The 15,130-nt window shown below is 40.7% G+C and overlaps 1 protein-coding gene across 1 annotated transcript in view; it reads left to right on the top strand.

Moving 5' to 3' along the window:
- LOC112433505 (uncharacterized) overlaps positions 1-13,727 on the top strand; it is a 37,612-nt gene extending 23,885 nt beyond the window's left edge. The window contains exons 13-14 of the mRNA XM_076876331.1: positions 13,045-13,571; positions 13,662-13,727. Of these exons, the coding sequence (XP_076732446.1) occupies positions 13,045-13,571; positions 13,662-13,727 (593 nt within the window). The remainder of the gene's footprint in view (positions 1-13,044; positions 13,572-13,661) is intronic.
- Positions 13,728-15,130: the final 1,403 nt, after the last annotated feature.

Here is a 15,130-nt window from a genome sequence, read left to right as displayed (position 1 = left end):
GAAGTCAAAGAAAAGTAAGGATGGCAAAGGGCGACGTTTTCTTCCAAAGAGCTGCAAACATGGTCGACGCCTCATTAGAAGAATCATCTGGACATTTGTGAGGAACTCTAACCAAGAAAGCAACGTCACACAGATCCAACAGACAGTTTCCATGACTGCAAGTGTTGAGTGGAAAAATGCTACATTGCATTATTGCATCCTCTCACCACAGGAGGCGCTGTTGGCACCACTGATTGCTGATCAGCTGTTCTCTGATGATCTGATTGATACTGTGAATAACGGGACTCACTGAACTCTGTGACACAGTGAAGATTACAGAGTTTAACTTCACCCTTTAAGACTGACCACAGAACCAAGTCCGCCAGAGCTTTTGTTATATTTTTACATGCTGTGGAGCCATTTGTGGGAGCATTTCAAGTTGCTATACATCAATACAACTGTTATAGCCCTCATTTTAATAATATGTGTGCATTAAGTCCATAGTAACTACATAAACTGCAAAAAAACCTCTGCTCATCCATCTCTGTGTGTATCAGGATACATTTGGTTCATAATACACAGAAAAATCAGAGTTATTACCTGTAATAAATGTGAAAGATTCCTGCAGTGATAACCAGGCAGGACTGAAACACATCCAAGCTGTCACCACGGTAACAGCACCGCCCATCCACAGGTGAGGGGAGGAGCAAAAAGAGGGACTTTGACCATTTTATACTAAAAACACTCAACTAATGTTTCTAATATGAAACAAATAAGCCCACATTAATGTGAGCGTTTATTAAATAATAATAATGATGATTTCCTCCTGATCTCATTTCCACAGCAGAGAAAACTGTGGTGTATATTGAGGTGGAGGGTGTGGTCTGTGGCTCAGGTGTAGAGTGAGGGTGGGGTGCACCACAGCAGCATGCTGGGACTGCTGAGGGTGGAGGAGGGAGTGATGATGACATCAGAGCTGCAGCACAGAGACCAGTGAACACACAGTCTGTTCATCTTTGCATAGATACAATATACAGCACAATATTGAATGACAGACACGCTGTGGGAGCTTCCACAGATACACTGACGTCAGCATCCAGAGTCCTCCTGCTGCTCCCCCCTCAGAGCCCCGTGATCAGCACCAACACATTCAGTTAGATGACAGAGTCCAGCTGCAGCTAGAATCAGCTCCCCTCTGTGAACAACAGCACAGCGTCAGTGTTTCACACTCAGTGAAAGGAGGAAACAGCAGAAGAACACCATGTGTGCTACGTTTCCCAGGACACACTACAAACTGCACAAATACAGAGCAGCACGTGGAAGGACCTGGAGCTGCATTTACAGAGCTGCAGACAGCGTGATGTCCTGTATGGACAGGTGGAAGGAACCAAGTCCTCAGCTGGAACACTCGTGTTTGTCCACAGACAGGAAACACAGCAGGAAACTTCCTCACAGAAGTGCAGCTCATGGATAACACACTTCCTGTCAGTCAGAATGAGGCTGCAGCCAAACACAGAAAGGTGTTTTTGTCCAGATGAGCCCAGAGAAGAAACACGAGTGTTCACAGACATCAGAAGCTCAGAGAGGTGAAACATGAGGTTGGAGTCCTCGTCAGCATCCAGAAGAGCTGCTGTGAAACCCTGAGTACTCATGACAGACTCTGATGGCACAAACACATCATGATTCAAACAGAAAGACAAACATGGAGCTCCTGATCCTCCTGCATGAGAACAAGCTGACATGAGCGCTGTGTCTGAGAGTGTCTCCCTGTCACAGTGACAATAACACAGCTGCTGCTCACAGTCATTAAACTGACCTGAGGTCAGCTGTGCTCCTTACATATGAACCATGTGACCTCACATCAGTGCTGTGGATGACTGTAGTCATAGAAGAGTAGAGCTGTAGCAGGTGGTGTGAGGAGGAGGTGGTGTATTCTAGTTAACGCAGTACTGAAACACTCCAGCAGAGGGCGCTGTTAAGTCCTTATTGTAACACAGTTACTGTGTGCAGTTAGACTTCATACATAATCTGCACTTATTTCCATCAGACATGCTGTCAGTAAATGATTGGTTTCTATTGATTCTACTTCCTGTTGACTCGTTTGATGACAGTGAAACAATCACAGCTGATTGTGTGATGATGTAAACTGTCACTGTTACATTCAGTGTGTGTGACATAATGTTAGTGCAGGCTGATAACAGCCTGGTTCTGTTAGAAACACATGAACGTGTCCATAGATCAGTGTGTGTTTAACATGAGAGCTTCAGCCCTGCTGATGTGTTAAATAAAGACATGCAGGAAAACTGATGAGACTCTGAAATAACTCTTTATATTTATAATGTAACTCTGCATCAAAAGAACAACAAAGGATCCCAGACAGGTTTCTGTGAACAAAGACCATTCTGATGTTTCTGTGTTTCTAACACTTTGACATTATTAGTAAACAGACTGCAGTGAGCAGCATTTATAAAGAGCTTCTATATAAAGATATGACAGCTGTTTGACAAGTTTATCACTCTGTGTTTGGACCTGATCAGTCCAGCTGTTTACTTGAAACATGTTCATTTACCTGTTCTGTTATATTCATGTTCTTGTCTCTGTTGAAAACACATTTTAATGTCCCTCAGATTTTTCTCCCAGATGAATAAATATAAAAATGACACAAACTGACTGCAGCTACTTTTTGTCCTTTCTGTCAAAAACCTTCATGTGACTCATGAGAGACACGTTTCAGCTGTTTGTGACAGATCAGAGGCCAACAAGTCATTTATAACACTTTCCATCATTGTTTAAAGTTCTCAGTGTTTCTGTGTTGCTGCGTATAGGATCTCCCAGCATCATCACTGTGCTGTCCAATCATTGTGTGCGAGGTTACCCTTATAGTGCGATGTGTGTTTGCACAAAGAGAAGCATGTGTGTCAAATATAAATAAGCACAGAACAGAAACAGCTGCTCGTTTCTTCTGTTTAGAGTCAAGTTAGTGTTTTGTGTCTTTGTTTGAGGCCTGATGTCGAGCAGAGGTGTGTGTAACTGCACTGCTCTGTTATATGTGTGAAGTGTGTGCTTCTCTTCAGCATCATCTTTGTCACTGCTGATTCCTTTGTGTCATCATGTGTTGAGAAGAGAGAACAGTTATAACGGAGGAGCAAAAGGAAGCCCTGAAATCTGCATCAACAAGGAAGTGTTGGCTCACCAGTGATCCCAGCAGAGCCACTGGTTTGGCTCCAGTTGTTCTAGATTCAATGATGTTGTTGCTACAGATACATGTCAGCATCTTTATTGAATTTAATATGAAGCAGAAATGGTGTCATTAGGAGAAGAAGAGGAGAACAAGTCCGGCGAGGAGGCAGCAGCTCTTAAAGATGAAACAGCAGCTCAGCCCTGAGCTCAGAGAGCTGCACATGAAAAAGCTCCTCAAGCAGATCCTGTCAGAGGTTTGTCATCAACAGGAGGAACTGTTCACATCATAGGATGAAGATGCTGTCAGCTGGATGAAGAAGGTTATTTAATGCAAACGTTCACACTGAAGTCAAATTGTTGTCGTGTTGAACAGATTCATGTACTGATCGTCTCCAGAATGTTAGAAGAGCTTCAATGAATCATTAGAAACAACTTACAGCTGCACAGCTGTGTCAAACACATCTGTGTGTCATTGTGGGATTGTTGTGTTTCTACATGTGACACACGTCTAAAACATGCACACAATCTGAACACAAACAGGGACTCATGTGTTCCCACAGCCAGATGCTGAGAGCCATTTCCTTGTAGTCCTGTGTCTACATACATGAACCATTAGATGTTATTGGAATGATTGTCAGCTCTGATAGTTTCATGTGTGTTTAGCTGGACGCTGTTTGATCCTCGACATGTTTAAAGGTGTCCAGTCCTGAGACACTGGGGCTGGAAACAGCTGTGATGTCATTGGACTGTCACACAGACAGAAGTGCATGAAGTGAGCAGCCGAGGAGCCGCTGATGTTTTGGATTCAACAGCATTTGAAAGGTCGACACAGACACATTTGCACACAGAAAGCTGAATCTGTCATATGCCACAGTGAACTCACTGTTCAGTGTTTTTCAGGAAGCTTCTTAACTGCCTCTGCTGCCAAACAAGCAGCTGATGTCCTTGAGAAGAAGCTGAAGAAGTCTTCAACAACAAATACAGGAAGTGGACTTTCAAATACTAGCTTCACTTTAGACTCACAGAGAAATGACTCAACCAGCTGTGTTTGACTCTATGAAAGGTCAGTGTGTGTCTGCACACAGACTGTTGTGTTGGACTGTTATTCAGTTGTCTGCTGAATGTTTTCAAATGTCTGCATCTCAGCTGTGATGAGGCTGGGGGTCATGGGAGGCCACCGTAGCAGCCTCTTCAACATCATGACATCATCATAAATGCTGCTGGACTGTCTGATGGGCTGACGGTGAAAAAGCCGTCGGGAAGGAAACAGAAGACATTTCAGAGGCTGCAGCAGATTTCTTTGATTCGGGGCCTTTTTCAGCTTTATTGGACAGAGCAGTGAAGATAAGTGACAGCAAAGCAGAGAGAAAGGGGGCGTGGCCCGGGTCAAAGCCAGGCCAGCTGCTCTCCACCTCGTGGTCACCTGCTCATCCTAGTGAGCTCCACCAGCAGCCCTTTCACACACTTTACACTGTCAAACACTGTGTGTGGACCTCAGCTAACAACAGGCTACATTTAAGTCTGGACTACATGCTTTTATATTGTTTTTATTCCATCAGCAGCTCAACATCATGAGCAGCTTTGACATAAAGACATCAAACTCAAGCTGACTTTAAACTACTTTTAATACAGGGGCTCAAAAACAACAACATCTTTATTATATATCAGGACACAAAGTCATTTCATCTCAAAGGGAAACAGCTTTATTTGGAATAACCAGCACTATCAACTGGTTTGGGATCTCCACCAGTTTCATGTCTTTGCAGCTTCTCCAACAAAGTTCCTGTAAAATCAGCATGTTTGTCTTTATTGGTTTGATAGTGATTGATTATTCAGTCCCAATCTGCTGTCATCTAAAGAACAAAATGATGTTTCTATGAGTCACAAAGCTCCAGATGTTGTCGGCTTCACAAAGAAAACAAAGAACTTAAACACAAAGTGTTTGGAGCCAAAATGTTCCCAAGCTGCTCTTTTTGAAATGGCAGAGGTACAGTGGTGTCTAACAGCACACTGTGGAAGGCAAACATGTTATTGTTGGATGAAACTTCATGAATCCTTTGTAGATTTGAGCTGTTGGAGCCTTTCTTTTCTCTTCAGGTGTACAGATGCTGAGGAGGCAGGTGAAGCAGGTGGAGCTGTTGTGATGCTGGCAGAGGGTGTGTCTTAGTAACTCTGTGAGGCAGAACTGGATCCAACATTGTGGATGTGTTGATGTTGGAGCCATTAAGAGTCTCTGGCCACACTGTAGGATTTCCCTTTGATCCACTGTGGGGGCATTTTGGAGTCTGTCAGTGAAACTCTTCATGTTTGTGTTTGACTCCAGTTTATAGAAACAGAGAAATGTGTCATGCTTTTGTTCGGCCTCCACAAATACACACATTTGTTCATTGGTTGGACTTTTTGGAAGGAGACACATTGAAAACCATGTTAATAAGATCTTGTTGTTTCCTGTGGATCCGACACAGAGAGTGGACTTCAGACAGAAAGCGTGGAAGAGATTTTAGAGGCCGTGTGTGGCAACAGGAAGTTTCTGTGTGTTTGCTGATCTTACATGTGGAAAACAACACGTGATGTTTGTGAAGTTCTACAATGATCATTGTTCTCACAGCATTTTGAGTGGGAACAGTTCAAACTGGGAGTAGTGGGAGTTATTTACTGATTGAAACAAGCTGAATGTTTCTGTGACGATGAAGATCAGCAGCTCAGCTGATCAATGAACTGACATCTATCAGTCGTTTCATGAGATGAAGTCATCAGCAGACATTTGTTCTGACTGTGTGATGAATGTCAGAACGTCAGGGCTCTGCTTTAGTCACTGCTTGATGATCATTGGCTCATTGTTGAATCCAGGGCCCAGTCTGACCTCTGACCTTTGCTGCAGGTCTTCTGTGTTATCTCCACTTTCATGTCTGATCTTCTGCTGTATCGTCCAAAATAAACATCTGGATCATTTCCAACACTTCAGCAGATCTTTAGTTTGGGCAGTGCAGCACAGAATAACACATATTGTACTATACTGCCCACTTCCTGATCTTATTGGATCTGTGTGTGAGGTTGGTGAAGGAAACACATGTTTACTGAGTGAGTCGCTGCCATTAGGAACTAGTTTTTATATCACAGCCTGGAAATCACACAGGACCATTTCTGCAAGTGAAAAGTCGTCATTGGAGGAAAATGATTATGTAGTTTGTGCGACTGAAGAATTGTCCCAACTACATGTGCTGCTGACCTTTGACCTTTCTTTAGGTGCACAGAGGAGTCTGTGGAAACATCCAGAACTGAGGCAGTGCTACAGATGCTTCAAATAAAGTGGTGTATTATCCATGTTTTCTATGGATCACATCCAGTATCCTGATCTAACGAGCCCCCTTTTTGTGGATTTTAGAGCCTCTGACTTTTGCTGCGTCTCATTTCAAGCACAAGAGCAAGAAGTGGATGAAGAAATGGGGCGAGTGGGGTCAGTGTGGTGCATGTCAGCTGTGCTCACACATGCTTTCACAAAGAACATGTGTGTTCATCGGCAGCATTAAGGCGCACTTTAGTCTTCATAATAATAAAGTATTCTGACTTTATTCTTCTGAATCCTCACAGTCATGTTGCAGCTCTGCTTTGCTTTAAGAAAATGTTCTACCAGGATGTTACTTTCCTAAACGTGTTCTCCAAATGTTCCAAAGACTTTGTTCTAAGTCGTTCTACATGATGAAACATCCACACTAAGTTTAAGAAGGACACACAAACACCATCTGTCCTTTCATCATGTGTACAAACGTGTTCAGATGTCAAATGTACCGTGAATGGATGCAAATGTGGATCGTTCCAATAAAATGACACAGTTTTGTAAGTGGATCACAGTCTGAAGTTCATTGAAACCTATAAGAACATGTTATTCAAACCAATTTTATCCAACAGGAAGAAGCATCAGGGGAACAGGAAACATTCAAACATGTTTACTGTAAGAACTGCACAAAGGAAGGAAACACAATCCTACACACGAGCACTTTAAAATGGACATTTAGCTTTTCAAACATCAGGGAGCTGCAATAACAACACTGTGCCCATTCTGATCAGACTGAAAGATTTATAGAGATTTATCCATGTGCTGGAAAAAGATTTGATATCAACATAGATGCAGATTAGCAGGAGCATTTTCTTCATATTGATTTAGAGTTCAGTACCAGGAATATGTAGAATTAACATCTGTGCGCATGACGAGTGATGAAAATTCAAAGTCAGGCTTTCAGAGGATGTCAGAATTGGTGTCTCTATCTGTGACTGTCCCAGAGGAACCTACCTGAGGGATTATTACAGATCTGTCTATATAGAAAGACTTGCATTGATTCACAGTGTACAATTCTTTCTAATCTATTAACATCTTCCTCCAAATCCTGTTTCTGCTGTTTAATGACATATGTCTGAATACAGACAGTGGAAAAATGTCAGTTTTAGTTTTACTGGATCTCAGTGCAGCATTTGATACAGTTGACCACAACATATTACTCAAACGACTGGAGAACTGGACAGGTCTTTCAGGAACTGTACTAAACTGGTTCAAAACATACTTAGAAAACAGGAAATACTTTGTATCAATAGGTAACTTCACATCTGAGCAGACAAGTATCACATGTGGAGTTCCCCAAGGTTCCATCTTGGGACCCTTTCTGTTTAACATTTACATGCTCCCACTGGCACAGATTATAAAGAACAACAAAATAAACTGTCATAGCTATGCAGATGACACACAAATATATATCACAATGTCACCAGGAGACCAAGGCCCCGTACAATTTTCTCCAGCTAAACAAAAACAAAACTGAGGTAATAGTCTTTGGCGCCAAAGAAAAACGATTACAGGTCACCAGAGAACTTCAATCTATACATCTAAAAACCACAAACCAGGCGAGAAATGTGGGTGTAGTGATGGATGCAGACCTAAACTTAGAAAAACACATTAAGACAATAACAAAGTCAGCTTACTATCGCCTCAAGAATATTTCAAGGATAAAAGATCTGATGTCTCAACAGGACCTGGAAAAACTAGTCCATGCATTCATCTTTAGTAGGCTTGATTACTGTAACAGCATCTTTACAGGTCTACCTAAAACATCAGTCAGACAACTACAGCTCATTCAGAACTCTGCTGCTCGAGTCCTCACTAAGACCAAAAAAGTGGACCACATCAGTCCAGCTCTGAGGTCCTTACACTGGCTGCCTGTCCGTCAGAGGATAGACTTTAAAGTTCTGATGCTGGTCTATAAAGCTCTGAATGGTTTAGGACCAAAATACATCAGTGACCTCCTGACCCAGTATGAACCTTCCAGATCCCTCAGGTCATCTGGATCAGGTCTTTTATCAGTTCCCAGAGTCAGAACCAGACACGGAGAAGCTGCATTCAGCTTTTATGCTCCTTATATCTGGAACAAACTCCCAGAAAGCCTCAGATCAGCTGAAACACTCAGTTTATTTAAATCCAGGTTGAAGACTCACCTGTTCTCAGCTGCATTTGAATAAAGCACCAAATCCACACTTTAAGCTTAAATTTCAAAACTTACATTTAACTACTGATTTTATCTACTGTTCTGATCTGTTTTGATTTTATATACTGTTGTGTTTGTTTGTTTGTTTGTTTGCTTGTTTTAATCAATTTTAAATCATGCTTTTTATTTGTTTTTGTTTCTAATGTCTCTGTAAAGCACTTTGAATCACCTTGTTGTTGAATTGTGCTATACAAATAAACTTGCCTTGCCTTGCCATCAGAAGGGCTCAAACCTCCTGCTGTTTCTACTGGACCATAAATTCTACTTTATGATCATCTTCAAAAATAAAAACGTGAGTTTATTTGTGAACTCTGTGAAATGTGTCTGATGTTTAGTTTGAACCAATCCTGTGTCAGCCGCAGCCACATCATTGCCACACATACAAATGGGTGCGTTCCTGTTTAGACCTGCTGGCTGTCAATGGGCTTCATTCCATTTCAGACTGCCGGTGGTCGGCTGTGATCTAAACTCAACATGGCTCCTGTGTTAGAAGAGCCTCTGATTTTAAACTTTGCACATTTAATAGTTTCTTTCCAACACTGTGGAGCTACCAGCCCAGTATATGTAGCCCACAGTAGATGGAGTTATCAAGCTGGACTGACAAACATCAGGACTCATGTGATCCCTACATGTGGACCTTTCATAGATGGATCCAAGTGCAGATTCAACTCTGCATCACATTTGACTTCAGCTGTTACACACTTTCTAGCTGTGTCACTTCCTGCTTTTTGGATCAGATAGTTTATTCATGTCCACAAATGTTTGGCTGCATGTTTTTATCATCTATATTTCCAGTCTTCATACAGCCGATATTTCATGTGAACTCCAACCTGCCAGCTGCCATCATGTTTTCAGGGTTCATTCAGTGTTGAAATGTAGGACAAACAGCAGCACATGTTCTCTAAATGTTTGCTGCAGTCATTTTAAATGAAGCTGATACTACATGAGACATTTTCCATATTTACTGTCTTTGAACAGAGAATAATAAAGCCAGCAAACATATACAGGCTGTGCAAATACAAACTTCTGTGGTGCATTTGATGACCTGCAGAGGAGAACAAGTCGGGCTTTTCAGCCCTAACACAACCTCTTTGTTCTCAATACTACAAAACCTTCAAAGGCTGATATGCAAGTTTGCATGAATCACCAACACAGTTGTGTTTGTTTCTAGTATAATTATAAATAAGCTGGTCAAATATCTGCTGACTGATTAGATCCAGTATCTGTTACAGATGAACTGGATATCACAGCGCATGTTGTTAATCCGTCATATCAAACTAAACCGTGTTGCTGGTGTAAACATCCTCCAATAAAGTCAGATGAGGGCTAATGTTGCCAGGTAACGATGATGTCACACAGGATCTTCTGATCTTTAGCATCGTAGCGCTCGGAGTCTGATGTTGGCTCATGTGTTGTCACCAACATGACGTTCTACTAGTCAAGGCCTCACCTTAACCCACTGATGCTGATAACACAGACCCACTAATAGAACTGTTTTATCAGGGTTTGATGCAGCGTCAGCATTAATGTCACATTTAATCAGACCACATTTACATTACAAGCCCACTACAACCATATGGAACTCCAAAGTGTTCAAAATTAAATAAATAAATAAGTCATGATGAAATAAATAACTATGTGAATAAATAAGACACAGATATGTAATGTGAGAATGATATTGTGAAATAATTGAACACATTTTGAAAAAAAGCTCATTATTGTGAAATATATTGCATTCTGCTATATAAATTTACTTATTATTGTGAAATATTATTTCATGATCATTATTTTTCACAATAACAGAGATTATTCCTGAGGCATTTTATTTATTCCCAGCCATTTTTAATCCAAAATGTCCTTTTTTTTCCAAAGTCAGTCTTTATTTCAAAATCCCGTTTTTCCCAATGGCCTATTTATTTCATTATTATTACACATTATTTGACCACGAGCAATCTTTTCTGGTTTGACGCCGTCTTTGTAGCCAGAAACCAGCTCTCTCCTCGGCTTCCTCCACTACAAGCTTCCCCCACGCTGGTCTCCTCTGTCACTATAAAGGGGAGAGTCATGAGCTCCATCACCCTCACCTGTGCCGTCCAACGTCCCGCCACCAGCCTCCACTGCAGCAGGCCAGAGACCACACCCCTGCCACAATAAGTAAAAGTATATCCTTGCTGTACCCTTAATGCTAAATGTGCTAAATTAACCGCTGCCTTTGCCCCTTTGGGATTATTCTTATGTCACTGGGATGTTGACCTTTGACCTTCACATTAGAGAGATGGGCAGACATAATTAGTGTATGAAATTTAAAGTAACAGGTAATCAAGAGAGTGTAGCAAATGTAGTCAGGTTTATTACTCTGTATCACACATGAGTGCCCGAGGGAGGCGGGGCTGACTGGGGAGACACAGGAAACAGAGAGACAGGGCTGACTCGACATGAAACGATGAAACGTGGGACACGGGAACAGAAACTAAACACAGGCTGAAATGAACACTGAGGGAGGGAGAACTAAGATTACTGAGAGCCTGATAAATAAGAAGAACAAAAACCAAGAAAAACAAGAGTCAAAGAAAACCAAAAACACAAAGCATTGGGCCAGGACCCACTGCTGTGACATTTATATGTGATAAAAACATTAAAAACTGCTCAGATGTTGAAATCTTTCTACGTATACTTTAGGTTCAGCTCTCCAGCCTGGCATTTGGTTAAGCATGATTCAAACATTTGATTTTGTTTAACTGGTTTTAATTATAGTTACTTTTTGTGAACATTTGTTGCAGCATTTAAAAATACATCATTTATTTTCAAACTTTTATTTGATTTAGAGCATCATATTTGACCAACGTAAATGTTTTAATTTCATATAAAATAACTGAAGCAGTGAACTAAATATCTGAAATCTTTCCTTCCTTAAAAGTTATAATCCTACTTAAGTTATAGTGCAAACGCTTAAGCAACAAATATACTTGATGCTAATTAATTAATATTTCCCTTTGATGTTGCAACTATGCGGTCACTTCTGTCTTTAAACAAAATAATATTTTCCAGTTACAGAAATCATAAAGTCCAAACTACACTGAAAAAAATATGTTGTTGGATTTACTTAATTCAATGGTGGACATTTGTTGCACACAGATGTTTTGCTTTGGCAGCAACTTAAACAATTGAGTTAAATTAACACAATTTATTCAAGTTCAATAAGCCTGTGCAATTTGTGTTGATAAAATGTGACTTAAACATGTTTTGATGAAGTAATTTGAGCTCTTGGAATATTTTAATCCTTCACAATTTTCTCACTTTATCCCAACACCATTCAATAACTTTTACCCAATACTACTTGGTCACTTAAATACTACATGTTATCTTCAAATTACATTTTGCTATTATATTCTAGTATCAAATACACAATTTCCAAATGGAGGCCTAATAACAGATTATATTGTTCTCTTCCAAGATGGTTGCTGGCATCCACCAGTAACCTTTCAAAACAAAATGTCTAATTTCACTGCATTGACAGTAGGTAAAGAATTAAACTGACATTACTCCTCCACTGAATCTACATAAATCAACAGTTAAATAATGTCAGTTCTTCCGTGTTCTCTGGAATCAATCACAGCAAAGAAATTAGACTGTTTCTTTTGAAAAATGTTGGGAAAGAACAAATCAAGATCAAAAATCAAGGTTCAGTTAAACAACAATTATAACTAAACAATTTGAGATAATGTTAGTTTCCATTAACATTAAATTAGGTTACTGAATTGGCAAACACCTTCCTATCAACATTACCCATTTTACCCCAATAACTAAAGAAATTAGCACTTGCAGGTCAAAACCTTTATTCAAGAGATGCAAAAATAACATTGATACAGTGACTGTCAAAAATTACAGCACTGATCATACTGTGACATGTTGGTTCAAAACAGCACACTTAGAAATATTCAACGTTCTTTACTTCAACTGAATGAAACTGAAAACACCATTTCACACGACCCATATGGGATATTTAGACTGTATAACTGTTCACGCTACATCTCTTCACTAGTAAAAGAAAGAAAAAATACAAAGAGAAATTTAAAAATGCTGCCAAAGTGCTGCACAGAGCAAAAGGAAAAACAAACAACAACAAAAAAATGGCCCTGTCCTCATGGCAGTTGCAGTGTATATAAAAATGAGCCCTGCGATCTGTTCCTGGAATTGAGCTTCAAAAATGCAGCAGAACAAGTGTGAGATTTAAATGTCTTCTCACCTAGAGCTGATCACCTTGCATGCATAACAGTGAGCTTTCCTTGCAGGAGCAGTTTTGTCTTAGTTGTGAGCTTTTCTTGTACCGGACTCTGCGCCCCAATTTTAGTGTCAGACCACACCTTCAGAGTATTCCATCAGAACCAACCACGACGCAAGAGGAACACTGATGACGTGCAACCCCATGACCCAATCTGGGGCAGTGATGTACCAGCGGAGTTCAAGTTGTGGACCACCAGACAGAAGGTCCTGCACTCACTGTTCCCATGGGTCGGAACTGGAAAAAACACGTTAAGAATTGAGACTCTTGACTACCGATTTGGACTTTTCCTGAACAGCTCAACAAAGATAAATAAGGCTCAGAATGAGGAAATCGACGCGATCAGAATAGTGGTCATGCAACACAGGGTCGCCCTGGACATGATTCTCGCTGAGAGAGGGGGCCTCTGTGTCTTATTCAACACCACTTGTTGCACCTATATCCCGGACAACGTGCACTCCTTGACCATGACCACCGCCCTAGACAAGTTGCAACAACTGAGTAATGCGCAGCAACAAGACTATGTCACGAACAATGAGGACTGGCTGACCTGGCTGCTGAGTGGCAGCTGGAAGACCCTCGTGATAAAAGGACTCGTACTGATAGGAGTTCTGCTTCTATTATTGTGCTTGTTTTCTACATGTATCCTACCATGCATAAGATCCATGATTGACAAAATGGTACAGGCCACAGTAATTACCTATGTTGGACTGCCACTAGAAGATGAACCGGATGAAGAAGATTTAGTATAGAAACACACACACACATACTGAATGATGCTACAATTGAAAATGTTATAAGCAAGTGATTGTTGGCTGATAATAAAGTATGATTAAGTGAAAAATATTAACATCAGGAGGGGATGTTAAAGAAGAAACGCTTTTATGAGTTTTATGTTGCATTAAAGTATATGTTCATATTTTACTCTTAATAGGAAAAGAACAAAATGTACTACTCGCTCTGTTTATAGAAAGAGGAAGTTCACCCTATGACATTTATACGAACTTAGACACACACACACACACACATATATGCAAAATTAGAGGAAACTGCTATGCTTGTTTCACCCTGCTATAAATAATAAACGACTACTGCAGCTCGGTGTGAGTCCTCTCTGAGCCCTCACCCGTGCAGCACGTTAACTGTCTCCAAGTGTCTCAGTGTTGTTTATTCACCTGTTTGATAACTGTAAATCTCTGACAAGAGTTTATTTATATCATCTTCACGTGAACACATTCAAGAACATCACAGATGAAGAAACATTAAAAACTTCCACACTACATGAAGCAAGAAAAATAGTTTATTCCTTTATGTAGAAAAAACAGAAACATCAAACATCTCCAAGACTCTCTTTGAAAGAACTAAAAACCTTTGTTCTCATGGTCCAATCATGAGTGAACTCCCCGATGAAGCCTTGTGTGCTAAAACATGTCAGAGTTTTAAAGGTTAAACATGAGTTTCCAAAACGTTTTGCTGGAGAACAATGAACTATTTGACTGAGTTTCAATCATTTACAGACGAGCAAAACCAGGACAGAGAAAAAAGGACAAAACTGACTCAGTAAAACAACAGAAAAGAAGATCCCATGTAGATCTGTATTATGTAGAAGTTCAGCCCAGCAACCAGTTCAGTTCAACACAAGTTTAAATGATTCTATCTGAACTCTGTGGAGCCTGATCTCAAGCTTTTTGAGTCTGACACAGAAACCAGAGGATCTTTCTGTGTCTTCAGATTCACTGTGATCCAGTGATGGGAGTGATTTCAGCCCTGAGTGATCGCGCTGATGTTTGCACAGAGCAGACAATGAGGTGAATGTTTGGGCACATTGGTAACAGTGAAACAGTTTATTAGTAACGTGGGATCGTTTGTGTGCAGAGTATGAACTGAGATTCCTGAAGCTCTTGTCACACTGGTCACAGCTGTAGTTTCCTTCCATGTGTGCACGTTCATGAATGTTACGATGACCTGACTGTGAGAAGCTTCTGTCACAGTGTCTGCACTTGTGTGGTTTCTCTCCTGTGTGGACTCGTTTGTGTGATTTAAGGTCCCTTGCAGTGGTGAAGGATGACCCACACTGATCACAGAGGTGCTTTTTAACCCCACTGTGAATCAGTTCATGTTGTTTTAAATCTCTTGGTGTGGTGAAGCTTCTCCC

This window comes from Maylandia zebra, linkage group LG2, assembly GCF_041146795.1.
Source record: "Maylandia zebra isolate NMK-2024a linkage group LG2, Mzebra_GT3a, whole genome shotgun sequence".
NCBI lineage: Eukaryota > Metazoa > Chordata > Actinopteri > Cichliformes > Cichlidae > Maylandia > Maylandia zebra.
The sequence above is the reverse complement of the archived record's forward strand: the minus strand, read 5'-3'. Positions and strand labels throughout refer to the sequence as shown.